The 27,789-nt window shown below is 47.6% G+C and overlaps 5 protein-coding genes across 9 annotated transcripts in view; 1 reads left to right on the top strand and 4 right to left on the bottom strand.

The window, feature by feature from the left end:
• The window catches only part of LOC131140601 (HEAT repeat-containing protein 5A-like), a 24,634-nt gene extending 21,403 nt beyond the window's left edge, over positions 1-3,231 (bottom strand). For all 3 annotated transcript variants that reach the window (XR_009132429.1, XM_058091184.1, XM_058091185.1), the window contains exons 1-7: positions 3,088-3,231; positions 2,444-2,650; positions 2,115-2,326; positions 1,924-2,032; positions 503-652; positions 136-307; positions 1-48 (exon numbers count right to left, since the gene is read on the bottom strand). The exon at positions 1-48 is cut by the window's left edge and continues 116 nt beyond it. Coding sequence is in view for 2 of the 3 variants with exons in the window: in XM_058091184.1 (XP_057947167.1) it covers positions 1-48; positions 136-307; positions 503-652; positions 1,924-2,032; positions 2,115-2,326; positions 2,444-2,569 (817 nt within the window). In the remaining variant the exon portion in view is untranslated. The remainder of the gene's footprint in view (positions 49-135; positions 308-502; positions 653-1,923; positions 2,033-2,114; positions 2,327-2,443; positions 2,651-3,087) is intronic.
• Positions 3,232-3,755: 524 nt separating this feature from the next.
• On the top strand, positions 3,756-6,063 carry LOC131140270 (protein Hikeshi-like). The gene has a single exon (XM_058090534.1). The coding sequence runs from the start codon at positions 4,148-4,150 to the stop codon at positions 4,736-4,738; it is 591 nt and encodes a 196-aa protein (XP_057946517.1). The 5' UTR covers positions 3,756-4,147; the 3' UTR covers positions 4,739-6,063.
• On the bottom strand, positions 4,764-8,567 carry LOC131140269 (SUN domain-containing protein 3-like). Its single transcript, XM_058090533.1, has 8 exons — positions 8,441-8,567; positions 8,172-8,356; positions 8,051-8,103; positions 7,847-7,991; positions 7,658-7,776; positions 7,419-7,592; positions 5,434-5,523; positions 4,764-5,342 (listed from the first exon to the last, which is right to left on the bottom strand). The coding sequence occupies exons 1-8, from the start codon at positions 8,527-8,529 to the stop codon at positions 5,229-5,231; spliced, it is 969 nt and encodes a 322-aa protein (XP_057946516.1). The 5' UTR covers positions 8,530-8,567; the 3' UTR covers positions 4,764-5,228.
• Positions 8,568-9,770: 1,203 nt separating this feature from the next.
• LOC131140481 (MAM domain-containing glycosylphosphatidylinositol anchor protein 2-like) lies at positions 9,771-23,399 on the bottom strand. Of its 3 annotated transcripts, XM_058090954.1 has the most exons (17): positions 22,813-23,398; positions 19,321-19,460; positions 19,086-19,260; positions 18,539-18,735; positions 16,663-16,795; positions 16,307-16,579; positions 15,834-16,163; positions 15,440-15,745; positions 15,092-15,364; positions 14,758-14,906; positions 14,502-14,679; positions 14,399-14,419; positions 14,150-14,305; positions 10,829-10,972; positions 10,615-10,745; positions 10,366-10,465; positions 9,771-10,297 (listed from the first exon to the last, which is right to left on the bottom strand). In XM_058090954.1, the coding sequence occupies exons 1-17, from the start codon at positions 22,913-22,915 to the stop codon at positions 10,209-10,211; spliced, it is 2,898 nt and encodes a 965-aa protein (XP_057946937.1). In that variant the 5' UTR covers positions 22,916-23,398; the 3' UTR covers positions 9,771-10,208. The 3 variants fall into 3 exon arrangements, with proteins under 3 accessions (XP_057946937.1, XP_057946936.1, XP_057946938.1); XM_058090953.1 differs by having other exon boundaries at positions 14,502-14,906; positions 22,813-23,399; XM_058090955.1 differs by lacking the exon at positions 22,813-23,398 and adding an exon at positions 21,886-21,991 and having other exon boundaries at positions 14,502-14,906.
• A 584-nt stretch (positions 23,400-23,983) lies between these two features.
• On the bottom strand, positions 23,984-26,688 carry LOC131140315 (4F2 cell-surface antigen heavy chain-like). Its single transcript, XM_058090599.1, has 8 exons — positions 26,140-26,688; positions 25,697-25,887; positions 25,451-25,624; positions 25,281-25,378; positions 25,069-25,211; positions 24,681-24,990; positions 24,551-24,610; positions 23,984-24,487 (listed from the first exon to the last, which is right to left on the bottom strand). Exons 1-8 carry the CDS (start codon positions 26,436-26,438, stop codon positions 24,149-24,151), a joined length of 1,614 nt encoding a protein of 537 aa, XP_057946582.1. The 5' UTR covers positions 26,439-26,688; the 3' UTR covers positions 23,984-24,148.
• Between the last annotated feature and the right edge of the window lie 1,101 nt (positions 26,689-27,789).

The following is a 27,789-nucleotide window of genomic DNA, read 5'->3' as shown; positions in this document are numbered from 1 at the left end:
TCACCTCCTCCAGGGCACTGCGACCCCGCCCACTCTGTTTGGAGGCAGCTGGAGAAAAAAAAAGATGGCGTAAGTTTGCTCCGTAGAACCTTTACTGACTTGAATACTTCAATGATCACATCAACCGGTACGTACCGCTGTCATTCCTGGGATCCAACGCCGCCGCCAGAAGAGTTCCGAGCAGTTTGGCCACAGACACGCGTACGTCATGGTCAGAGCCTTCAAAGGCCCTGAAGCACAGTGTGGTCACATTTTCCATTTCGCTGGTCCACAGGAACGTTGCCTCCCGCTGCAGTTCGAGCAAACACTGCCGCCATGATGGCGGGTATATTAGATGTACATTAGATGCTATGTATACTGCGTACTGTGATAAAAAAGCCTTAGTTCACTACTAGAGGTGACACGCTGAAATGACCATATATGGTTAAATGTCACTCATGTGCTGCTTTCCGTCAATCACATATGGCAAAAATGTTGATGTGAAGTAAATGAAGGGAATCACCTTGGCGGCGGCGCAGCGTACCGCCATGGAGCGGTCCGTCAAACAGGTCCTGGCCGCCTTGTAGACATCCCGGTGACCTGACGCAGCACTGACCCCCAAACCTCGGAGCATCTTCTCGAGGCTCGCCATGATCTCGCAACGACCCTGAGACTGAAAGGAGCACAATTAGAACATTTAAAGTCATTTAAACATAAAAAAAAAATGGGGCGGCACGGCGGTCGAGTGGTTAGCGCGCAGACCTCACAGCTAGGAGACCAGGGTTTAATCCCACCCTCGGCCATCTCTGTGTGGAGTTTGCATGTTCTCCCCGTGCATGCGTGGGTTTTCTCCGGGTACTCCGGTTTCCTCCCACATTCCAAAAACATGCTAGGTTAATTAGCCACTCCAAATTGTCCATAGGTATGAATGTGAGTGTGAATGGTTGTTTGTCTATATGTGCCCTGTGATTGGCTGGCCACCAGTCCAGGGTGGACCCCGCCTCTTGGCCGAAGACAGCTGGGATAGGCTCCAGCACCCCTGTGACCCTTGTATGGAAAAGCGGTAGAAAATGAATGAATGAATGTTAGGCTGCACGGTGGAAGAGTGGTTAGCACGCAGGCCTCACAGATAGGAGACCCAAGTTCAATTCCACCCTCGGCCATCTCTGTGTGGAGTTTGCATGTTCTCCCCGTGCATGCGTGGGTTTTCTCCGGGTACTCCGGTTTCCTCCCACATTCCAAAAACATGCTAGGTTAATTAGCCACTCCAAATTGTCCATAGGTATGAATGTGAGTGTGAATGGTTGTTTGTCTATATGTGCCCTGGGATTGGCTGGCCACCAGCCCAGGGTGTACCCCGCCTCTTGCCCGAAGACAGCCGGTGACGACCCTCGTGAGGATAAGCGATAGAAAATGAATGAACATTATTCCACCAGTAAAATATGGTGGTGGTAGTGTGATGGTCTGGGACTGTTTTGCTGCATCAGGACCTGGAAGACTCACTGTGATAAATGGAACCATGAATTATTGTGAACATGCAAATATGGGCTGCATGACGGTGGAGTGGTTATTGCACAGGCCTCACAGCTAAGAGACCCGAGTTCAATTCCACCCTCGGCCATCTCTGTGTGGAGTTTGCATGTTCTCCCCGTGCATGCGTGGGTTGTCTCCGGGTACTCCGGTTTCCTCCCACATTCCAAAAACATGCTAGGTTAATTAGCCACTCCAAATTGTCCATAGGTATGAATGTGAGTGTGAATGGTTGTTTGTCTATATGTGCCCTGTGATTGGCTGGCCACCAGTCCAGGGTGTATAAGACAGCTGGGATAGGCTCCAGCACTAGAAAATGAATGAATGAATGAAGTCAAAAATGGACACCAAGAGGTGAACATGTGATGGAAGAGACCAATGAGTTCCTCCCGTCTGATAGAAGCACCAACTGACCTCAGCATTCTTCATGGCTTTCAATAGGTGGGCCAGCGTGTCCTTGAAGAGACCACCGAGCATCCGCCCCAGCTGCTCAAACATGGCACCCAGACACGCCACGGCCGCCCTGAGCACACACGGTCACATGACAACATCTAAAAAGGAAACGTGTCATGTTGTTGGCCCCATTTTAGGCCGGCGTGACTCACAGTCGGTTGGGGAGGCCCGACGGCGAGTCGTCTTTGAAGCGGACAATGTCATTACACCTCTCCACCAGCAGACTTGACGGAACGGGGTCTCCGAGGCAAAATATCAGGGCCAGGCAGTGGGCCAGCAGCCCTCGAGTGGGCGGACCGGGGGAGCCGATCAGAACACCTGAGAGCTGGTCTACTAGCCGCCGCTGGTTCTTCTTGATGACAGCCTGAAGGAAGGAGAGAGGCGCTCATGTTTGCGTTTCCTGGAATGTTCTTTTAGCTTTTTTCCAAAGACGCTTGGGTGACAACAGGAAGAAGCAGAAGACGACACTCGGGCCACTCACCCTGTCGCTGGATGGGAGGAGCTTCTTTAGGCGGGTGAGCCAATCAAAGATGAACGCTGCTTGCTGATGTTCATTTAGGAGACTGCAGGCATCCTCATCCAACAGGAGAGCGTGTATGCTTTCCATCTTTCTCCTCTTCCTCTCAGGAAGAAGCAGCCTCCATCTTGCCAGACACGTGTGGAGTCCTCCTGACTTATTCTCCTATTTCTTATAATGCAACACACAAAAACACACCAAAAGAAAGATGGGAGCCATGCTGATGTGTGGGGAAAATGGAAAAACACATTTAACTTTCACCAAATGCGCAACATTAGTTAGTATCAAGACTTCAGAGCAAGAAAACTAATTATTAACTCACTGACACCAGCAACAAACTTTACAATTGATTTGTTTTTAACACCTCACCAAGTTGCTCCTTCGAATTGCACATTTATTAATGACAGCAAATCACTACTTTTAATTCGCATTAAAATCCACACAGTTCGAACTGTATATGTAACAGAAAAAGACAACTGCTTTGCACCGAAGGGACGATTTTCAACTTATGTTACTTGACAACAACTATTAGCATCATGTAGCATGAATTGGCTAGCCCGGCGTGCGCTAGCCCAAAAGGTGACAAAGTAAAAAAATAACTTCATTACCTGCGTGTGTCACTGAAAAGTTTACAATCTTGACAAGATGACGACAGGGTCCAAAAACATTGGAGAAGAAGGTTTTTTTGTATGTGACTGTATTGAAGGATCAGCAAGCTAACACAGCAGCAGAAATTACTGTGTGGTTCACCGGCACAGAGTGACAACATCCGGGTGCCTGCCAAAATAAAACATGAAATCTGGCCATAAAGCACAAAAATGAGGGGTTTCGTTGTTTTTCATTGGTCATTATGGCCACATATAGTATCATTATTCAACAAAAACGTGATTCTGATTATGGATGTAAATACATTTTAGCCTACAGAACCACAGGCACACAGGTGTGGTGTAACAGAGTTATGTTGTGCCCTTGACTTTTATTTTGAAGAAAGAACTTTGCCAGATACAGTTATCCTAAGTGTTGCAGTGAGTTGTACAAAGAAAACGTGCATGTGGAATTTGCCTTGCAGTCTGCTTGACCCCACATATAAGAATGAAATGAAAACATTTGATTTTTGTCTGTTTTTAATTTTTGGTATATATAATATACAATAAACCCTGATTTGTACATGTAAGTGTAAATTTTTGACGTCGAAGAACACGTTGTATTTAGTTGTATTTTCTGTATTTCAAAATAAAATTCACATAAAACAATCGCATTCGTTTTTTTAATTCACATTCATGAAAAGAAAATTCAATGACCAAAAGTTACGAACCCCCCCCCAAAAAAAGCAATCGACAAAAAACAAAAACTCGAGAGACTGTACACAAATTTAACATACATACAACTGAACTGGAAGCGCTCAGATCAGGACGTGTAGTCGATCGTCGAGCAGCAAGGACTGACTATTTAAGCTTCTAGAAGTTTCTACCATCTTCTATTGGCACACAAGCCGTAGTTACAGCTATGGTTACAGGCAGTAATACAGTAGATGTTACTTCTACCGGTTATAGCTAGTTGTCAAGACTTCGCCTTCTCCCCGGCAGCGCCATAGAAGGACTACGGCTAGCAGCTAAATCAGGCACTCGAACCGAGGGCGGCTAACGTTTTTTTGCTAGGCTAGCCACCATGTTTGGCTGTCTGGTGGCCGGCAGGTTGGTGCAGACGGACGCGGTTCAGGTGGCTTCGGACAAATTCGTGTTCAATCTACCGGAATACGAGAGCGTGAACCATGTGGTGGTGTTCATGCTCGGCACAGTGCCTTTCCCCGCGGGCATGGGCGGAGCGGTGTACTTCTCCTTCCCGGACCCTGCGAGCGGCGGACCGGTGTGGCAGCTTCTCGGCTTCATCGCCAACGACAAGCCCAGTGCCATATTCAAGATCTCCGGGCTGAAGGTAGGCCAAGGCGGTGCGCACCCCTTCGGGACGATGGCCTCGTCTCCCTCCGTGGCCCAGGTCGGAGTGTCCGTGGAGCCCCTGGAGCAGCTGGCCCAGCAGACCCCGGTGTCCGGCGCTGCTGCGTCCACGACGGACACTTTGCGGCTATTTACACAAAAGATGTTGGACAGTTTGTACAACTTTGCATCTTCCTTCGCCGTCACGCAGGCGCAGATGACACCCAACCCCAGCGAGACCTTCATCCCGTCCAGCTGCATCCTCAAGTGGTACGACAACTTCCACAGACGAATGAACCAGAACCCCAACTTTTGGAAAAATTGACTTTACTTCTTGAAAGCACCCAGCATTCAGCAGGAATCACAACTCGATTGCCTTAATTATATCTTATGTAAAAATATTTTCTATATAATACCATTCATTCTCCACCAACAAACACAACTGACTGCCTTTATTATATATTATATAATATCATCATGAGCAAAGTAGCAGCCCTGCGTTGTGCCAAAATAACACTGAATAATATAACCAACATAAAAAAATACATAGTATTGCACATGTTCTCCATAAAGTGCAGCATTGCTTGCAACCTGAACGATGCATGATAAATAAAAATATCATGATAGTAAGTCTCCGAGCCTTTAAAGTGCAAACGGCGTTGAGGAAAAAGTGTGGAAGCGTTTGGGTCGACCACGCGTCCTTCTAGAAGGTCAGCCTCCTAATGATGGACGTCATGTTGAGGTAGTGTTATGGTGCCGCGCTAGTCACTAGCCGCGTGTGTGGGTGTGCATCGGGTGTGCTGCAGTTTTTCGCCTCAGGACGCCAGCCTCCCGTGCACCATGAGGCTGTACAGGCAGGTGTATGTGGGATCGCCCCAATTGCTATGGATGCTGAGTGTCAAGTACTTGCTGATGTTGTGGAACTCCTCCTGGTGACACACACACACACACACACACCCGTACGCATCTATTACACCGGGAGAGGACTCTGAGGTGAAAGGTCACGTGGGGTATACTCACAGGTATGTTGAAGTTCTGGAGCATGGGTCCGTCTTGGTCGTATTGAAAGGTTCCGAGTTTGATTCCTGTCGCGTCCGGCGTCTCCATACCCTGAGTGGATAATACTGACGGTTAAAGCGAGTTTTTGCTTCTGTGTAGTACTGCAGAGAACTTTCAAAGTTCTGCATCCGGATTGAGCGTGCACGGTGCAATTCTCAATGTGGACGCTAGGGGCAGTGATTTTCACATTGATATATGTCGATGCTTTAAAACGCCGATCAGTATGTCTGCCGTGTGTGGGACTAAGTTTTGCACAAAATACTCAAAAAATACTTGGGATGAATACCGCCTCAGTACAGATTTAGCAGCATGCAGACACCATGTAGCACTTTAACAGCAGGAGAAACGTTTGTATTTGCGAGGCTGCGTCAGACTACAGATGATGTGCAACCAGTGTGACACGGGACAAGTCAGCCTTTGAAACGGGTGTTATCTTCTGCGGGCATCTGCGCTTCAGAAGGCAGCGGATACGGCTGGAGGGACCCAGCAGAGGTGAATAAACCTGCTTTTCATTCAGGTTTTCAATTAATAATGTGAAAAGATGAGAAATAAATGCATTGTGAAATACAAAATGTGAGCATTTTCTTCATGTTCTGGTAAAAAAAAAAGCATATTGGCTTTATGGTTGAAATAAGATATGAAAATAAACGTTACACAAATGAGTAGTCGTGGCCATTTTCATTTTGTAAAAGTAGCTCTCATAAGAAAAAACCTTAACCCGTGACCCCTAATATAGCTTGTAGTACATTTCAACATTTACACTGCATGTATGTGATTGGCAGTGACGGGAATAACGACGTTTACAATAACGTTACTAACGCCGTTACTTTTTTCACTAACGGGTAATCTAATTACTTTTACGGCCATATGTGGCCCGCAGGAAACTAGTTTGAGGCCCCCGCCTTGATATGAAAGTTTAATGTTAGTTTGATATGGATGCTGTATGGTATCATGTACCCAGAAAAAATTATTACGTTTGATTCATGTTCATGTTAAAGGTTAAATAACTGTTAATAGTTATCCTCCCTATCCGTGTGGAAGTGGTACGTTTGTGGCTATTTAAGTTTAGAGGAAATAACTTGTCCAACTTGTCCAAACAGCGTTTACCAAATGGAAGTACAGACACTACTTTAACCTCGTTGATGTCAAAGGTAAAATGTACATTATGTCCCCGAAAAAAAACTTAGTCCACGTCTTGTGTGAGCAACTCAAACCCACAGAAACATAAACCATAAACAAAAATACAAACCTCTTTAATGGTACCTGTCTTTGCTCTGTGTGTGTGTGTGTGTGTGTGTGTGGAGGGGTGGGGGGGCAATAGTTACTTTTACTGGTAACTAGTTACTTTTGTAGTGGAGTAAGTTAGTAACTCAGTTACTTTTTTGGAGAAGTAACTATAACTAATGACTTTTTTTAAAGTAACATATGCCCAACACTGGGGCGACACGGCGGTCTAGTGTTTAGCGCGCAGACCTCACAGCTAGGAGACCCGAGTTCAATTCCACCCTCGGCCATCTCTGTGTGGAGTTTGCATGTTCTCCCCGTGCATGCGTGCATGGGTTTTCTCCGGGTACTCCGGTTTCCTCCCACATTCCAAAAACATGCTAGGTTAATTAGCCACTCCAAATTGGCCATAGGTATGAATGTGAGTGTGAATGGTTGTTTGTCTATATGTGTCCTGTGATTGGCTGGCCACCAGTCCAGGGTGTACCCCGCCTTACGCCCGAAGACAGCTGGGATAGGCTCCAGCACCCCCGCGACCCTCGTGAGGAAAAAGCGGTAGAAAATGAATGAATGAATGAATGCCCAACACTGGCGACATGGCGGTCTAGTGGTTAGCGCGCAGACCTCACAGCTAGGAGACCACTCTGGAACTCAAGCCATTTGATACACAGCCCAGGCTTTCAGACCGACCAGAGAACTTGTTGAACTTCAGACCAACTCACATAGACTGAGAAGACATTGGGGGCATGTGGGATGGAGCCGGTGGGGGAGATTCTCTTCGAGACGTGACCCAGTGTCACATGATGCACCACAGCCGGGTGAGACAGCATAATCGTCAGATTCCCCTCATGACCTGAGAAGGCCCAGCAATGACCCGGGATCAGCTCCGACTTCCCCTACGGGAGCAGAGTTCGGCGGTAAACACGTGACGGAGCAGCCATGTAGCTAGCACGCACGTTACCTCAATGACCACACTTGGCGCCACCGCCTGAGAGAACCTCATCTGAAAGCCGAACACGGACAAGGTTCCAGTTTTGGCCTTGTAGGACTTGGATGTGGCGGCGCACACGACGGCGGCTCCTGCCGCGCAAAACGCACATTGAGCAAAGTGCGGCTTAGCGAGCGGTCCCGCGGCGTGCTCGACACTCACCTGCTGACTTGAGTGCGAAGTTTGGAACGCTGGCCCACAGCGGCGCCCTGATGTCCTTCTGCTGCTCCCACGCTTTCATACGCGCCATCAGGTCGTTGCACCTTCCAAATGCTTCTTCTGACAGCTCGTTGCTGTGTCCAGAGAACTGGGAGGACGACGAGGTCATTAGTGATGTCACCAGCATGAACAGGAAGTGGGTCATACCAAATATGAGGGTGCGAGGAAGCCTGTCATCTGGCGAACGGAGGACTCGCACACTGCAGACAGGAAGTGACAACGCATGAGGTTGCAGGTAAGCGTGTGTGGGGGGCGGGGTCATACGTACAGAGCCACAAGAGCGAGATCAAAATGGTGATCAAGTGTTTGCGTGCAAATCGCAGCATGCTATCGATTCTGGAGACGCCTCTGTTTGTTCTCGCAGGGCCCGCCGAGAGCGGAATCTCGTACTTCACGTTGTCCAAGGCCACTCTGCGAGGAGGGCGGGGAGTCCGGCAGCGAGTCCAGAGCTTCCTGTTTGGCACAGGAAAAGGCAACGTGAGCGGCGTTGGCGTACTGGCGGCGCTGACGGACGTGGTTCAACACACACCTGCTTACCTGTATGGCGTCTCCTTGTACGAGATGACGGGTTGCCCGTTGCTGGTGTAGTAGCCCGACGACTCCAAGCGGGAACTTTTTCTTAACATGACTGGTTATGGACACCAAAGGGTGCGAGTTATTAAACAGTAACAAGCGTCTCTTCATGGCACGAGGGACCGCCTCCTACCCTCGTAGCATGTAAAGGACTCAAACAGGTGAGAAAATGACAAACTTATTAATTATTAATTATTCAAGTGAGACGTCACCATGGTGACATGACTCAAACATTCCAGTATCAAAACATTCAATAACAATTTTACACATTCCGGATATTCCATTGTATTTGTAATTCCACATTTTCCGTACAAATTTCAGTGGATTGCTTCAATTTCGAAACAAATAATCGAATTACTACTTAAGATAGATTTCGCTACTCTTTCAAAACAAGAAAACATACAAAAGTTGAAGACCGAACTTGAAAAACTTGTGTATTGACTGGCAAAAGAGCGTATTTAAAATACTAATTTACTAGTTTTGCACTTGTGTGCATATAAGAGTGCTTATAAGTATATATATAAATATATATATGTGATAAATAAGTCAACAAAGAGCTGTATGTGCCCAGGTGACCTGATCCCAAACCGCAACCTGTTCAGGTACGTGTGACGTCATCCAGGCCCCCGCCACTCCCCGCTGGCCACTGTCACGTGGTCCAGCAGCGACAAACCTTAATGGCGGCGCTGCTGTTGTTGTTCCCCTACATGGCGGGGACACGTCATCCACTCCGCTTTCCCCTTCCGCGACGTCACTTGCCGCCTACTTCTATGAACGTTGTGAGCGGGTATCGCGGGTATCGCGGGAGCTTACTCGACGTCTAACCGTGAGGATTCATCCAGAACTACAAAGGCCGCTGACCTAGCCAAACATGCCGCGTCATCAGAAGTTTGCGGCGCGTGGCGAGCCCTGTGACGTGTGACGTCATCACTTTGTCTCGCTGGAGTGATCCAGACCGGGGGGACCCCTACATCAACTTACGTGCTTGATCACTCCAAACTACCGATGACACACTAAAGAGCCGCCATTCTGATTCCATGGCGACGAAGGAAGAAGCACAGCGTTGGTAATATACATTATTAATAATAATATCATAGACCGGAAGTCTGTCATTATTCTTTATTTTGACAGTCATGGCTTTATATGGCAGCAACTACTGCACTTCGTATTTATAGCTTCTGCTAGCTAGTTGCTGCTAGCTAGCTAGCTAGCTGCTAACGGTCGTTAATGTGAATATCTTACGTTAGCTTAGCCTTTCTTTAGGCACAATGGAGTCATCAAAATCAGAGTCAAGTTGACAAAAAAAGGTTTTATTGTCACGTGGAGGCGGAGCTTGTCGTCAAACATGCTGAAGGAAAAATACACAGGAAGTTCTTCAAGTGTTCCACATCTTGGTCAAAAGGACTTCTAGAACGTTCCTGTCTTTTTTTTTTTGTGCTTCTTTAAAAATCAACTCCACACTGTAGAGCCTTTTATTTGGAAAAACACAGTAACAGGCTGCGCTCCTGCACGGCCGCTGCGATGTCCCACTCGTGTTGCTGTGGCGACAACTGACTGCGTTTCCGTTTCCTTCAGGAGCATGAAGGCACTTAATGTCACCCCGGTTGCCCAGCCCACTGAGGACGGCGCCCTGTTGTGACATCATTGGTGGGGTGGGGTCGACGTGCAGCTGTGACAGCACTGATTGCGGGAGCGGGAAAGGCGGGCTCAAAGGAGTCTGAGGCCGTGGGGGTCACCTGTGTCGGCCAATCAGAGTCAAGCTCAAAGTTATACCCAGCCCCCATAAACGGGGGGAGCAGGGTGGTGCCAGTGACCTCAGGTCTGTGGGACAGAAGAGAGAGGGGGGATCAACGTCTTCATGATTTGAAGCTGACAAAGTGAGCACTCACTGTTGGGCGGAGGATCTTTGCATTCCCCCTCCACTATGCTGACATCATCGATGGCGATGTCTCCCTCGATGCCTGCGCCGCGCACGCCCTCCATCACCACCTAGCGCAGACAACACAAGCAGGTGACCTTTCGGAAGATCCAGTTACAGCTCTTCCTGTTTCAACGTGGCTAACATCAGTTAGCATAGCTGTTAGCATACAACACTTTTTTAGTGTCTTTTTAATGTCTACTAGCTAGCATAGCTGCACCTGGAAGGCTGCGGTGGGGCGGATGCTGACGGCGGCACGTCGCCAGTGGTCGCCTTGGTTCCCGCTCAGACTCCACACCGATGCGTCTGACGCCGTCTGGCCTTTCTGGCGCAGGAGGACGTTGAGTGCTCCTGTCGTGGTAAACAGGAAGTAGTTGATTCAGAGCATCCGATGAAGGCAACAAAGCCTTTCACGGCAACAAGTGCGACCTCACCTATGTGCTTCCCGTACATGTGGTAGTAGAAGGCCAAGCAGTAGGTGGCGCCGCTTCTGGAGCCCGTGTTGAAAGAGGGTGACAGGAGGCGGGCCTTGTCGTCCTCCAGTCGCGGCCTGGATGTCTCGATGTACATGTAGAAGCCTGCCAGACGCCATCATGGTGATCATATCAGTTAGCACACCAGCAAACACAATTTGGCTCTTATTTGCATTCCGAGTGGAACTTCGGTTTGCGTACACCCTGGTTAGTGTCTTTTTTTGGTTAATGTTAACGGAGCCGAACTAAGCACCTGCTTAGGGCCCCCATGACCACTAGGGGGCCCCAAGAGCATCATTCATTTTCTACCGCTTATCCTCACGAGGGTCGCGGGGGTGCTGGAGCCTATCCCAGCTGTCTACACCCTGGACTGGTGGCCAGCCAATCACAGGGCACATATAGACAAACAACCATTCACACTCACATTCATACCTATGGACAATTTGGAGTGGCTAATTAACCTAGCATGTTTTTGGAATGTGGGAGGAAACTGGCGTACCCGGAAAAAACCCACACATGCACAGGGAGAACATGCAAACTCCACACAGAGATGGCCGAGGGTGGAATTGAACTCGGGTCTCCTAGCTGTGAGGTCTGCGTGCTAACCACTTGACCACCGTGCAGCCTTAAATATTACTTATTATACTTAAATATTCATTCATTTTCTACCGCTTTTCCTCACAAGGGTGCTGGGGCCTATCCCAGCTGTCTACACCCTTGACTGGTGGCCAGCCAATCACAGGGCACATATAGACAAACAACCATTCACACTCACATTCATACCTATGGACAATTTGGAGTGGCTAATTAACCTAGCATGTTTTTGGAATGTGGGAGGAAACCGGAGTACCCGGAAAAAAACCCACGCATGCACGGGGAGAACATGCAAACTCCACACAGAGATGGCCGAGGGTGGAATTGAACTCGGGTCTCCTAGCTGTGAGGCCTGCGTGCTAACCACTCGACCACCGAGCAGCCTTAAATATTACTTTCATTCATTCATTAATTTTCTACCGCTTTTCCTCACAAGGGTCGCTGGGGTGCTGGAGCCTATCCCAGCTGTCTACACCCTGGACTGGTGGCCAGCCAATCACAGGGCACATATAGACAAACAACCATTCACACTCACATTCATACCTATGGACAATTTGGAGTCGCTAATTAACCTAGCATGTTTTTGGAATGTGGGAGGAAACCGGAGTACCCGGGAAAAAACCCACGCATGCACGGGGAGAACATGCAAACTCCACACAGAGATAGCCGAGAGTGGAATTGAACTCGGGGTCTCCTAGCTGTGAGGCCTGCGTGCTAACCACTCGACTACCGTGCAGCCTTAAATATTACTTATTATACTTAAATATTCATTCATTTTCTACCGCTTTTCCTCACAAGGGTGCTGGGGCCTATCCCAGCTGTCTACACCCTTGACTGGTGGCCAGCCAATCACAGGGCACATATAGACAAACAACCATTCACACTCACATTCATACCTATGGACAATTTGGAGTGGCTAATTAACCTAGCATGTTTTTGGAATGTGGGAGGAAACTGGCGTACCCGGAAAAAACCCACACATGCACAGGGAGAACATGCAAACTCCACACAGAGATAGCCGAGGGTGGAATTGAACTCGGGTCTCCTAGCTGTGAGGTCTGCGTGCTAACCACTCGACCACCGTGCAGCCTTAAATATTACTTTCATTCATTCATTAATTTTCTACCGCTTTTCCTCACAAGGGTCGCAGGGGTGCTGGAGTCTATCCCAGCTGTCTTCTTGGGGCAAGAGGCGGGGTACACCCTGGACTGGTGGCCAGCCAATCCCAGGGCACATATAGACAAACAACCATTCACACTCACATTCATATCTATGGACAATTTGGAGTGGCTAATTAACCTAGCATGTTTTTGGAATGAACCCGGAAAAAACCCACACATGCACGGGGAGAACGCGCAAACTCCACACAGAGATAGCCGAGAGTGGAATTGAACTCGGGTCTCCTAGCTGTGAGGCCTGCGTGCTAACCACTAGACCACCGTGCAGCCTTAAATATTACTTATTATACTTAAATATTCATTCATTCATTAATTTTTCTACCGCTTTTCCTCACAAGGGTCGCGGGGGTGCTGGGGCCTATCCCAGCTGTCTACACCCTGGACTGGTGGCCAGCCAATCACAGGGCACATATAGACAAACAACCATTCACACTCACATTCATACCTATGGACAATTTGGAGTGGCCAATTAACCTAGCATGCACGGGGAGAACGTGCAAACAGATCGCCAAGGGTGGAATTGAACTCGTGTCTCCTAGCTGTGAGGTCTGTGCGCTAACCACTCGACTGCTGTGCACCCCCCCACCCCAAGAGCAATTAACCTAAAAAAAAGGGGGCGGGAAAGTATTTTTTCCTGTGTGAGGGCTCCAAAGTAGAATTTAGCTTAAGGCCCCATGGAGGCTTGGGCCGGCCCTGGTTAACATTTTTGTTTCTCTGGAACGGATAAACGGGATTTACACAATATCCTATGGGAAAATGTATTGAGTTCATGTCAGACCTTCTGGAATGGATTAATGATGCTAACCAAGGTTCCACTGTGTTGGGTCATTTTTCCTATTTATGACATCATTTACGGGCGGCACGGCGGTCTGGTGGTTAGTGCGCAGACCTCACAGCTAGGAGACCGGGGTTCAATTCCCACCCTCGGCCATCTCTGTGTGGAGTTTGCATGTTCTCCCCGTGCATGCGTGGGTTTTCTCCGGGTACTCCGGTTTCCTCCCACATTCCAAAAACATGCTAGGTTAATTAGCCACTCCAAATTGTCCATAGGTATGAATGTGAGTGTGAATGGTTGTTTGTCTATATGTGCCCTGTGATTGGCTGGCCACCAGTCCAGGGTGTACCCCGCCTCTCGCCCGAAGACAGCTGGGATAGGCTCCAGCACCCCCGTGACCCTCGTGAGGAAAAGCGGTAGAAAATGAATGAATGAATGAATGAATGACATCATTTACTTGCCAATACATGCTTTGCCACTTTTGTACAGTAGAAACGCACAAATGGAGAGGTCAACGGGTTCACTAAAAAGTGGATTAGCGGGAGAAAGAAAGCTTCCTGTTGATTGCTTGTTGAGCGAATCAAACATGTGACATGTGCGTGATCTTCCAGGAAGAGGAACAAATAAAATGGTGAGTGAGAGATTAGAGTTCTATTATCCTTCATGTCATCTGTCCCAGCTGACATCCTAACATTGTCCTAACATTGCTTTTTTTTTTTTTTTTTTTTTTAATACCTTGCTTGGAGCCGCTGTGGTCAGCACTGGGTCCAGTGTTTGGGGTGTATTTGGTGTCACGTGACGCCGCACTGTGACGTGTCCAGTCAAAGTCGTCACTTTTGTCCTGAGAGAAGAGACACAAGGCCTCGTCCTCGAAACCACACTGGAACTCCCCTGGACACACACACACACACACACACACACACACATTGTCATCCATGCGGACTAACTCATGAAGAAGTATTTAGGTTCCTAAGGAGGACTCACTGAGGTGTGGATTCACCGGGGCTGTCAGAGAGGAAGACAACACGTGTTAGATTCTCGCCGCAGCGTTCACACATGTGTGTGTGTGTGTGTGTGTGTGACGTACGGCTGTAGGCGATGATGCGCTCGGTGGCGTCGCCCTCACCGTAGCGGGTGATGGGCGTGAGGCGGACCAGGTACGATTCCGGCTTGACCAATTCAGTCAGGTTGTATGTCAGCAGCTCCCCCTTGTGGATGCTTCCCTCCATGGCGATCTCCTGCTCCCACCAGCGAGACTGTCCCACCTCACACACACACACACACACACAAGACGTCCGTACAAGCTCCAACCACTTCCTGAAGAAAGGGTGACATGGAGGCACCTGTCTGATGCCCAGCCTGTAGGCCAGGATGCGGTCCACCCCGCCGGGCTCCATTTGAGTCCACTGCAGCTTGAATCCGTACGCCTGAGCCTGGTTCTGCCAAAGAGCTCCCTGCGTGTCGTAATAGAATTCCGGAGGGTACGCCTTCCCTGGAGAGTGTGGAGGGGTAGGGGGTCAGAGGTCAACCAGCAACCTCGGCTTGAAGCTCCACTTTTGATTGGAAGTGAAAGTTCCCAACATAATGTTTACACGCTAATGTCACCGCTAGCAACAGAGAGGCGGAGTCACACACAGGAAGTGGGTTACTACGGCGACTGGGACTCGGGAGACTCACCCGTGACCAGGAAGGTGCAGCGCCCCGCCCCTGCCTCATTGCTGATGTCACACGTGTACTCGCCGTAACCTTCTCGGTTGAGCGCTCGTACGTTGTAGTGCGTGTCATCCTGGTGGTCGTCGAACTGGCCCACGGTCAGAAGGCGGGACCCCAGCTTCCACTCGTAGCGCAGTAGGCGGGCCGGGTGCGCACGGAGCAGGCGGCACGTCAGGCTGAAGGCCCGCCCCAGAGCCTGGCGGACCTCCGAGTAGGGGGGCTCCACCACAGGCGGAACTGCGGCGGGACAACACGGGGCGTCACGTGGCGTGGTTTGGGCATTGAGTCTGCGTGTATGTGCGCGTTACCCACACTGCACCACCAGCTGGATGAGCGCCTGTCTGGGCTTGACGTTGAAGCCGTTGTATTGGCTGGTCTGGCAGCAGTAAGTCCCGCCCATCTCTCGTGTCACGTTGCCGAGCCTCAGCACGCCGTCGTAGCTTTCCGTCAGGTTGGCCGCGTCGCCCGCGAGAGCCGTGGCCGCCTGGCTCTCCTCCAGGCGGGACCACAGGACGGTGGGCTTGGGTTTGCCCGACACCAAACACTGCAGCTCCACCGTGTCGCCCTCCTGAGCGACGATGTGGGAACGCCCCCTGGGGACGCTGAGCTCGGGAGGAACTGCAGCCGCATACAGGAAGTCAAGAACCGTAATCGGTGCCAATCAAATGGGATCCTGTGACCTCCCCTCAAGCCCCCCCCCCCTCACCTGTGGTGGAAGAGATGTTGACATCGATGCTGATCTCCGGACTTCCGCCGTCCCTCAGCGACGCCACGCACGTGTACGTGCCAAAGTCGGTGAACTTGAGGTCGATGATATCGAGGTTGGTTACGCCGGGCGACACCTCGGCGTCCGTGTGGGTGATGACCATGCGCTCCGAGCTCCTCAGTGGGCGCCCGTTCTTCAGCCAGCCAAATTGCAGCTCCTCGGGGGGCGTGGCCTCCACTTGGCAACTGATCTTCACCTCTCGCCCGATCTGGATGTTGTCGTCGTTGTGGTACGGGTCTGGCGTGATCCAGAAGCGTGCTTTGCGAAGACCTGCGCGTGTTTAAGACATCCACGTCGTTAGCATTGACTAGCATAACAACAAACAGCTCCTCCCGCTGGCCCACGGTGCCACCACAACCAGACTGCCGGCTAACAAACAAGCTAATATTCGCTAAGCAGCACCTTAGCCGCACCTCTGACCAGAATGTTTGCAGACTTCCTGGCTGCATTTCCAACGTTGTTGGACGCCACGCAACTGTAAGGGCCGCCGTCCTCAACGGTGACGGTGGGAATAGTCAGCGTGCCGCCCTTCGTCACGCTTCTCTTTGGTAGATCTTCTCCCCCGGGCCTCGCCCAAGTCAGCGTGGGAGGGGGGGTCCCGCTGGACGCCACACACACCAGCGTGACCGTCTCCCCCGGGTTCACCACCAGGGGGTCGTCCAGGAGGAGCTTAACGGAGGGAGGGGCTGGTGGGGAAAACAAACAAACCAGCAATGACCTCGTGCACGTTGTGCACGTTGTGCACGTTGGCTAGGATCCACATGCCCACCTGTCCTGTTGTTCAGACTAAAGTGTGCACTCTTGTCGGCGATGGCGCACACGTTCCTGACCGAGGCGATGCAAGTGTAGTTGGCGTAGTCTTGAGGACGAAGGTTCTTCAGCTTCAGGATCTTTGTCTCACCCTGAAACGAGCACACACACGCACACACATCCTTTTTAAATATTACTATTAATATTACAACCAAAAGTATATGGGTTACCACTTGGTCTTCTCAACCCACAGTTTTGGTTCTGGAACCAAACCCCCTGAGAAACCGGAGAAGGACCCTGGTTTGGATCGCCAGCAGTAAGTTGAGCCTGTTTCCGGAGAACTTTGGCTTCTGCCAAGGCTCCCTTTTGCCCCCCAGTTTGGGGGCCATAGCATCTCCTCTCTGCTATTCACAGATCATGTGGTCCTTATGGTCCATCAACATTCTGGGGGGGCTGAAGTCCCCTTAAATAATTTGATATTTTTAATTGATTAAAAAAAATTGTTTTAATTGATTTAAAAAAAAATCTCTTGATAAATTTCATATAATAGGGCCCCCCTAAAATGTTCTTAAGACCCCCTAAATAATTTGAAGACCCTTAAAATGTTCTTAAGACCCCCTAAATAAATTGATATTTTTTATTTTTTTACAAACAAAATCTCTTGACAAATTTCATATAATAGGGACCCCCTAAAATGTTCTTAAGTCCCCCTAAATAAATTAAAGTCCCCCTAAATCAAGTCCCCCTAAATAAATTAAAGTCCCCCTAAATCAAGTCCCCCTAAATTATTTGAAGCCCCCCTAAAATGTTCTTAAGTTCTTAATTTGATTTTATTTTTTACAAAAATCTTGACAATTACATTTTTAAAAAATCTTGAAATTTAATATAATAGGGACCCCCCTAAAATGTTAAGTACCCCTGAATAGATTTTTTTTAAAAAATTTTTAACAAAAAAAATCTCTTGACAAATTTCATATAATAGAGCCCCCTAAAATGTTCTTAAGCCCCCCTAAATAATTTGAAGACCCTTAAAATGTTCTTAAGTCCCTCTAAATAAATTGATATTTTTTTATTCTTTTACAAAAAAAATCTCTTGACAAATTTCATATAATAAGGACCCCCCTAAAATGTTCTTAAGTCCCCCTAAATAAATTAAAGTCCCCCTAAATCATTTGAAGCCCCCCTAAAATGTTCTTAAGTCCCCCTGAATAATAGATTTTTTAAATTATTTTTTTAACAAAAAAAATCTCTTTACAAATTTTATATAATCGGGAACCCCCCTAAAATGTTAAGTCCCCTGAATAATTAGATTTTTTTTTATTATTTTTTTTAACAAATAAAAAATCTCTTGACAAATTTTATATAATAGGGCCCCCCCCCTAAAATGTTAAGTCCCCCTGAATAATTAGATTTTTTTAATTATTTTTTTTAACAAAAAAAATCTCTTGACAAATTTTATATAATAGGGACCCCCCCTAAAATGTTAAGTCCCCCTGAATAATTAGATTTTTTTTTAATTATTTTTTTTAAAACAAAATGGTGGCCTAAAACTATTGAGTATCTACTAAATCTGTCCAAAAGTGGGAGACTTATATCCCGGTTCTTCTTCCTTATTTGTTTTTTGGATTTTTGAATTGAATGTCTTACTACATTCATTCATATCCTGTGCATCTCCAGGGGGCTAACCCCCCCCCCCCCCCCCCCCTGTCCTCAGAACCGAGTGACGCTGTGGCTGAGTGTAAAGCTTCCGAGATGATTTGAACGGTTTGGATTTGTTTTCCCATTAGTCCATGTAACTTTCCATCCTGTCCGTCAGTCTCTTAGTGAGCCGCGCTGGCAGCGGAGGATGTGAGTGGCCGTGACGTGTGGAACGCGAACGAGGCGGACTCACCCACCTGTGTGAAAAAGGGTTCATAGATGTCCACGCCGGCGTCTACGCCCTGCGATAGGATCTCTCGGCCTCGCCGCCATGTGTAGTGCACGGGGGGGTTGGAGGTGGCCACGCAGCGCAGGAAGACGGTTCTCTCAAAGTAGAAGAGCTCCTTGGCATCGCCCACGCTCTGATGCACCGTGATCAGCGGGTCATCCAGAACTGACGGAGAGGAGTCACAGGAGGCATGAGAGGACTAACCCCCCCAAGGCGGAGGGGCTTGGTAAGTCATTGAAAATAGCTTAAGCACAAAAGAAATAAACAGTTCGATCAAAATTGTAAAATTGCATGCAGAGTACAAGAAATTCTTACATGTTGGCAGGTCTGCACAAATATATTCACCGTACCCACACCACTATTTGAGAATCATGCAAAAGGGACTCTGACTGACCAATCAGCTATCTGCACATTTGTGATGTCATCATTAAGACATAAAGCTGACGTCCACTCTAGTGGGGACGTGTAGAGACCGCGTGGACACCACGACATGAAGAAAGTGTGTGTGTCCTCACAGTAGACGTCCACTCGTATGGAGCGAATGGCCGGCGATCCCATTCCGTTGTCTGCCTTGCAGTAGTAGCGCCCTCCCTGGTGGCGATCAATGTTTTCAATCTTCAAAGTTTCGTTGTGCGGCGAAGACTCGCCTTGACGCTCCGAAGCGCCACCTGCCGTTTTAGTCCAACGTACCTACGCGACAGGAAGTGATTAAGTTGGTAGTAGGAAACACTTGAGGTCCGAGAGTGTTACCTGAGGGCGGGGGTGTCCAGTGACCAGACAGAGTACTTCCAGCGTTTCTCCTTCTCGGATGGTGTAAACGCGCTCGTTGTGTCGCTCCTCCTCCACGTTGCACGCCGGGCCGGAGTGCACGATGCGAACAGTAGGTGGCGCTGTGGAAGACAAAACGTTAACAAAATAAAAGCTCTAGCATTGTTTCCAGTGTCTGTGCAGTGAGTTCTCTTGTTGCCACGGCAACGCAATGCACAATATATCACCATGGCAATCTTTAAATACTTTGAATGAATGAAAGGTCAAAAGGTTTATAAAAACTTTATACATATCCAGGTAATGGTGTACCCGGTGGCGTCAGTAGGCCTATTTTAGGGGGTCTTCAGGCCCACTGAAATTTGATATTTATTCTTTTTTTTCACAAAAAAATGACAAATTTCATATAATAGGGTCCCCCTAAAATGTTCTTTACATCCACTAAATAATTCTATATTTTTTATAGATTTTTTTTACAAGAAAATCTGACAAATTTCATATAATAGGGTCCCCCAAAATGTTCTTAAGACCCGCTAAATAATTTGATATTTTTTATTGATTTTTTTTTTACAAAAAAATCTCTGACAAATTTCATATAATAGGGTCCCCCTAAAATGTTCTTAAGCCCCCGTAAATAATTTGATTTTTTTTTTAATCTCTGACAAATTTCATATAATAGGGCTCCCCTAAAATGTTCTTAACATCCACTAAATAATTTTATATTTTTTATTGATTTTTTTTACAAGACAATCTGACAAATTTCATATGATAGGGTCCCCCAAAATGTTCTTAAGACCCGCTAAATAATTTGATATTTTCTCTTGATTTTTTTTACAAAAAACATCTCTGACAAATTTCATATAATAGGGTCCCCCTAAAATTTTCTTAAGCCCCCCTAAATAATTTGATATTTTTTATTGATTTTTTTTTTTACAAAAAATCCTTGACAAATTTCATATAATAGGGCTCTCCTAAAATGTTCTTAACATCTTCTAAATAATTTTATATTTTTTTATTGATTTTTTTTACAAAAAACATCTCTGACAAATTTCATATAATAGGGTCCCCCTAAAATTTTCTTAAGCCCCCCTAAATAATTTGATATTTTTTATTGATTTTTTTTAACAAAAAAATCCTTGACAAATTTCATATAATAGGGCCCCCCCAAAATGTTCTTAAGACCCCCTAAATAATTTTATATTTTTTGATATTTTTTTTTTTACAAAAAACATCTCTGACAAATTTCATATAATAGGGTCCCCCTAAAATTTTCTTAAGCCCCCCTAAATAATTTGATATTTTTTATTGATTTTTTTTAAATAAAACAAAATAGGGCTCCCCTAAAATGTTCTTAACATTCCCTAAATAATTTTATATTTTTTATTGATTTTTTTATTTTTTACTGATTTTTTTAAACAAAAAAATCTCTGACAAATTTCATATACTAGGACAAAAGCAGGCTAATAAGCAAGCCAATAAGCAGGCTAATACTAGCCTACTAGCAGTAGTAATAATCAGAAGAAGAATAATTATAGTAATAATAATAATAATAATAGGCTAATTAATAATATATATATATATTATATATATATATATATATATATATATATATATATTAATAATATATATATATATATATATATATATATTATATATATATATATATATATATATATATATTGTCCTCAGAACCTAGTGACGCCCCTGGGTGTACCTAAAACACATAATGCCAATGTTGGCCCCTAACTACTACTAATAATAACAAACAATAATTATATATGTTAATAATAATCATAATAATGTTGTGCATGAATCATCTGAAGAAGAAGATGAGGTAAAAAAGAAAGCAGGGGAGGGGCTTTGGGAGGATGTCCTACTTTTTCTTTTCTATTTTTAGATTTTGATTTTTTTTTGTGTGTGCTCTCCAATGACTGCTGATGTCATCAAATACACACACAGGCACTACACACACACACACACACACACACACACACACACACACATAGAGGTGTGAGGGCTGTGTTGATGACAATCCAGCACGTTAGGAACAGCGTGAGGTCTGATTAAGCTCATTAGAGTCGGTGCTTCCGGTGTGGTTGCGTTACATAAAGTGTCTCTGCTGCAGGCAGTCAGTCAGTGGGCCGGACTAAAATAACTGCTCACGTTCGATTGGCTGGCAGCGCCACACTCACGTGCATAAGTAATGAGGCCGACTGAATGATGAATGGGAACCACCTGACGACGCCGTGACCTCACAGACACACACACACACACACCATGATTTTTTTTTTAAAGTCCATAGCGTCAACTGTCACTGTCCAATCACAGCACCCGAGGGTGGAGCCAGCTGACTGTGGTTGCTTAGCAACACATTATTTTAAAATCTCACTTCCTGGTACGTGCACGAGGAGGAGGAGGAGGCGACTGAGAACTCATCTCTGTCAGGCTGTCTGTCTTAGCAGCGATGTTGAAGTACTACGCTGTTGTGAGAACCAATCAGAGCAGACTTTACTGCTGGTGTCACAAAGAACCAAGAAACGCTTGACTCACGCTGGCGTCGTTTCATCTGTTGATGCTGCAGGACCTTTTGTCTGACTCACGTGTGTGTGTGTGTGTGTGTGTGTGTGTGTGTGTGTGTGTGTGAGAGAGAGATAAGGCTTCTTTTGATTGCCTCCGTGAAGCTAATCAACTAGCCGGCATAAAAGAGGGAACAGGAAACAGGAAGTACATAGCAAAAGTACTCATTTGGGGGGTGTGGCTGACTAACAGTGCATGCTGCTGAGTTGACTCCACCCCCTCTCACTGAGAAGATGACACTTATTAGCATTAGCATCTATTATATAGCTTAATCTTAACCGGAAGTCCAGGTGAGGTGTGTTAAGAAGCAGTTACAATGCCATCTACTGTACAGAGTTGGAATTACAAGCTACATGTGTGGTTATGAGGGCCAACAGGTACATCTTTTGTACGCATGTTGATTGGTGAGTTTGATGTCAGGTCACAAAAAGGTCAAAGGTCACATGGCGGCATGGCGGATGTGATGATGAAAAAGAGGACGTACTCACATGCACAGCAGTGGTGCACAAGGCCATGAAGTGCACAGATGTTACTGCCTAATCCCACGACCACACACACACACACACACCATGATGTAAGAGGCCATGTAATCCAGGTAGTCACGTGACTTGAAACAGGAAGTGATCCTAACAATGACCTGTCCTGAGGGGCGAGCGACAATCACACGTGCACACAACGCTTCCAGGTGTGATACGACAGGTGACCTTGACGACGTGATACACCGGAAAAGGTTCACCCGACAGGAAGTGTGCCCTCGCCACCCAGGTCATGTGACCCGACGGCCATGTTGGAGGCTCTCCCACCGCACGAGGGGGGCTTGTGTGCGCGCATCTACCTGTTGTTTCCGTCACGCACGCGAGCTGCCAATCACGACAAGGTCACACCACACAACGTGCTTACCGTACACGCCCTGGCCGCGCACGCCGTGCACGAAGCCGCTCACGAGCCACACGAGCGCCAGCAGCGGGCCCATCTTCACATCTTCCCCCCGGAACCAGCTCATGTGTCCGGAATCCCTCCGCGTGCACGGTCCGGCCCAATGACGGAGCCTCACGCAAACATCCGAGCGTGTTCCCGCCAGCAGCCCCCCCACACACGGCGGTCAGGTGCTTCTGCTCATCCCGCAGCTCGGCTTGGCTGGGGTGGGGGGGCGTAGGGGGACACCGTGAGCAGAGGCGGTGCTTCAAGCGGTTCTCCTTGATGCTGACATTGGACTTGACGTCAAGAACCGCCGCTCGCAAACTCGAACGTCCCCGCTGACCCTACAACCGCGTCCTCCGAGGCCGGTAGGCTCCGTGTCACGAGCTCCGTGTCCGGTCCATGCTAGGCCGAAAGAGGCGGTGCCGGTTCCGGTCCGGTTGTCAGGGGCTCGCCGACAGGCCGGTGATGGACGAGGACAGTCGGCCCGAGGATGAAGATGGACCAGCAGTCCGCTGGATGGTACCGGTGAGACGTCAGTGACAGAACAAAGTTCAACGCAATGGACGACGACTCTACTTCCGGTGTAGATTTTCAAAATAAACCTAGTAAAGCTAGTGTTTTCATCAAATAATGGCTAAAATACACAGCTACGCTTTACTTTTATTGTTTCGGGTCCCTTGTAGTTGCTTTATGGATGATGGCGAGATTAAATATCATTTTATATAGCGTGTATATTTAGTCATTGCAAAATTGTTAAGCGTTAAGTTTTAATGATGGAACTTTATTTTCTTAGTTATCACATTTTTTAACATATATATTTATATTTATATAACACACACAGTATACTGCATATGGTGATGAAGTCTCTATACTGCCACCTGATGGACTGCACTGTTTCCATGGTAACACTGAGTAAGGAGAAAATCGTCAATTCGTTTGTGTGTGTGTGTGTGGGGGGGGGTGTGCTTGCAACATCCTCCCACAGGAAGTGTCTTGTCAAAAATAAGCTGAAGCGGGAGGAGTCAAGGTCAAAGATGTTGATGACGTCATGAACATTTTTGGTCACGATGATGTTCTCCTTGTATAGCATTCTATTGCGCCCCCTGCAGGGCAAAATTAACTTTGCTCATAAGAAATATTAATGAAGTGATTAATAGAAATATTTGAAGATGCTAAGCAGAGCCAAATGTAGGAAAATAATCAAATGTGGTCACATGACAACGGCAGCTCACAGTTATTTATTGTGATTAGTTTCACAGTAATTAGCACACAGCTAGCACACTAAAAGCGACGTCACGTTCGAGGCGTTGAGGTTCTAAGCGGTGTAAGGAAACTTGAGGAGCACAGCCTCTCTGGCGCCCAGCTGAAGCCCGGCCGGGTCCACGTGGGTGTCCACTGACGTGTTGGTGGCGAGGACCACTTCGGCCAGCGGGGGCAGGGTCTTGTGGATCAACTCCAGCTTGGCGTCCTGGTCGCCCCAGTTGATGGCGGCGATGTAGCGTGTGCTCTGATCCCAGACGCGCATGAACGCCAGCGAGGAGGACGAGTTGAAGAGTGGCACAAAGTCTCCGAACAGCAGGGAGCGCTCTTTCCCACGCAGCTCACTGAGAGTTTGGAAGAAACCGCGACACGATGCGCGGCGCTCGCGCTCCTCCTGCGGGACATCGCCATCATCATCATCATCACCACCATCACAATCATCATCATCAACATTTACCTCCAGTGTCCCATTAAGATCCTCCTCTGAGCCCCAAAGCATTTTGGGAAACTTGGTGTCCTTAAAAAAAAAAAAACAAAGAGGTCACATGGTGTCTGTTGTGTAGCGTCATGCTAAGCTAGCTCCTCACCCCGTCCATTAGGCCGATCTCATCCCCATAGTTGACCACCGGTGTCCCGGGCAGCGTGAAGAGGAAGAGCTGGTAAAGTCGTACCAGCGCCGGGCCGCCCAGCGAGGCCAGGTGACCTTGACTCCGCCCCCCGACATTCCACGCCAACTGGGTCTGATTGTGGGCCGAATATAAGCGCCAAATGGACTGAGTGTACTCGGCCGTGTCTGCGGGCAGGAGGACATTGGAAGTCAGGAGGTCCACCCCGGTGGAGGACAAGAGGTCGGAGACGTTGTCGGCCGAGCGGTGCTCCGTGACGCCCATCAGAACCCTGCAGGAAGGGAGAACGCCGCGGTTGTTGTTGTCTGAGCCTTCAAAATAAACCTCATGACGTCTGAATCGGTTTGACCTCTTAGTGGGACGCTCGTTGGTCCCGTTTTGGACGATGGCCCGAATGTCGGCCCACAGGGACGGAACCATGGAGGCCACATGATCCACCTCAGACAGCTGCACGCCGTCCACGCCTTGGTTGAACCAGAAGACCAACGCAGACTGAACATAAACACACACACACAACAACGGTCAGTTGCTATGGCGACAGCTGCTGGATGCTTCACTCGCCTTCAGCTTCTCAGCAACGACAGTCACGCTGATTTTGGAGAACCAGGCGCCGGTGGAACCACGGTAGTTTGGTGTGAGGTCCAGGACCAGCATCATGCCTGCAAGCACCGGGATGTGTTCAATGCCCGTCGGCATGTCTCTGCGTCTCGACGCGTTTATTTATTTATTACCCTTCCTGTGCGTGGCATGCAGCAAGTCTTTGAACTGCTCCAAGCTGCCGACCTCGGGCGAAACCTCCTCGAAGCTCAGACTCATGGCGTCGTCCGGTGGCGCCACGTGAACGGGCCCGATCACGAGACCTTTGACCTTGAGCTTAGACAGGGCATCCACTTTGTGCTGCACACCTGGCGGACATCAAAAGGGGCTGGTTATAGCACCGACTCATGCTGTGGCTCCTCCCCCTCGGGAGGTCTCACCTTTGAGGTTTCCCGCGTCCGTGAAGGACCGGATGCGTCCGATCTGGTAGAGCGGTCCCTGGTTCCACCAGTAGGTGTCAGGCAGGTCCCTGCAGCGCGGCGCCTGCAGGACGATGAGCACGGCGCAGCCCAGCATGCCCAACCAGCCCAGCCAGAAGAGAACCAGCAACGCCCAGCGCGTGCGCACCCACCTGCGAGGGAGGGAAATAATCATAATCATCATCATATTCATCATTATAATCATAATCATTCTGTTAAGTCAGACTGGCCATCACAGACTGGCTTATGCATTTTTTCCATTGTTGGGCACAACCACGTGATCCCAGACACGCTAATGTCATAGCCACAAACGTCCGGTAGAGGGCAGCATTACAAAGCTCATTATATCTACCGTCAATTTATTTATGCTTATTTCTAAACGCAAACAATCTGCTTCTCCTCACCCTGGTGTTCCCGCCACTCGCAGCAGCTCCTCCTTGTTCAGACCAGTGAACTTCTCCTCCTCCTCCTCCATCTTCACCTTGACGAAGCCGTTCTTCTCCTCCTGGGCAGCAAGAGCAGCATCTCCTCCTCCGGTCATGGGCTGCTTCTCCTGGTCCTGGTCCAGAACCACTTCGCTCACATCGGCCTCCGTCGCATCAGCCTCCGCTGCCGGGCACTGAGGTTCGGCTTGGCTCGGCGAATCTTCTTTGTTGGCGTCACCTCGGAGCTCCATGCCAGTCTGGTCCTGGTCCTGGTCCATGATGGCGCAACGTTAATTGGGGACTTGGGTAATGAAAGGCAGGACACACAATGGTGGTGCTCGGCAGACGATGAAGATGATGATGATGTCACCGATGCTGCGTTCGTGACTATCGGAAATAATAAAACCGTTTAAACGGTCAAACAGGAACTTGATTTCATATCGTTTTTGTTTACATTTGGAAACATAAGCATTTTTGGTCCCACACACAAACAAGGAAATAGTTCAATGCAAGTACATTCATGTTATACACCGATGCTGCGTTCATGACTATCGGAAATAATAAAACCGTTTAATGAGTCAAACAGGAATTTGATTTCATATCGTTTTTGTTTACATTAGGAAACATAAGCATTTTTGGTCCCACTTTAAGGAAATAGTTCAATGCAAGTTAATTCATGTTATACACCGATGCTGCGTTCGTGACTATGGGAAATAATAACGAACCGTTCAATGAGTCGAACAGGAACTTGATTTCATATCGTTTTTGTTTACATTAGGAAACATAAGCATTTTTGGTCCCACTTTAAGAATACTTCAATGCAAGTACATTCATGTTATACACTGATGCTGCGTTCATGACTATCGGAAATAATAATGAACCGTTTAATCAGTCAAACAGGAACTTGATTTCATATCGTTTTTGTTTACATTTGGAAGCATTTTTGGTACCACTTTAAGGAAATAGTTCAATGCAAGTTAATTCATGTTATACACCGATGCTGCGTTCATGACTATCGGAAATAATAACGAACCATTGAATCAGTCAAAAAGGAACTTGATTTCATATCGTTTTTGTTTACATTAGGAAACATAAGCATTTTTGGTCCCACTTTAAGGAAATAGTTCAATGCAAGTACATTCATGTTATACACCGATGCTGCGTTCATGACTATCGGAAATAATAACGAACTGTTTAATCAGTCAAACAGGAACTTGATTTCATATTGTTTTTGTTTACATTTGGAAACATAAGCATTTTTGGTACCACTTTAAGGAAATAATTCAATGCAAGTAGGCCCTGAGTACATTCACGTTGTACACCGATGCGGCAAACTGACACTCACATTTCCGTGTTGCATTGAAGGCATCATTTTAGGCCGCACTCACACTGTCTCAAATGGATCCCCGCACATTTTGGTGTTTTAATTTTCAGTGTTTTTCTCGCTGTTTTAAAAAGCCCCCCCAATGTTTACAACTTCACTGATGAAGCTTTTGAAGATTCATCAGTCCTTGAACACACCATGTGTGACTTCTACACCGGGAATCCAATTCCAGGGACTGTAGCCTACCCGGTCGACGAAGACCAGACATTCAGAGTATCCACCTCAAGCCGTGACCAGCCTGGTAG

This window comes from Doryrhamphus excisus, chromosome 13 (assembly GCF_030265055.1).
Source record: "Doryrhamphus excisus isolate RoL2022-K1 chromosome 13, RoL_Dexc_1.0, whole genome shotgun sequence".
Lineage (NCBI taxonomy): Eukaryota > Metazoa > Chordata > Actinopteri > Syngnathiformes > Syngnathidae > Doryrhamphus > Doryrhamphus excisus.
Note: the sequence above shows the minus strand (reverse complement) of the source record. Positions and strands in the feature narration are given on the sequence as shown.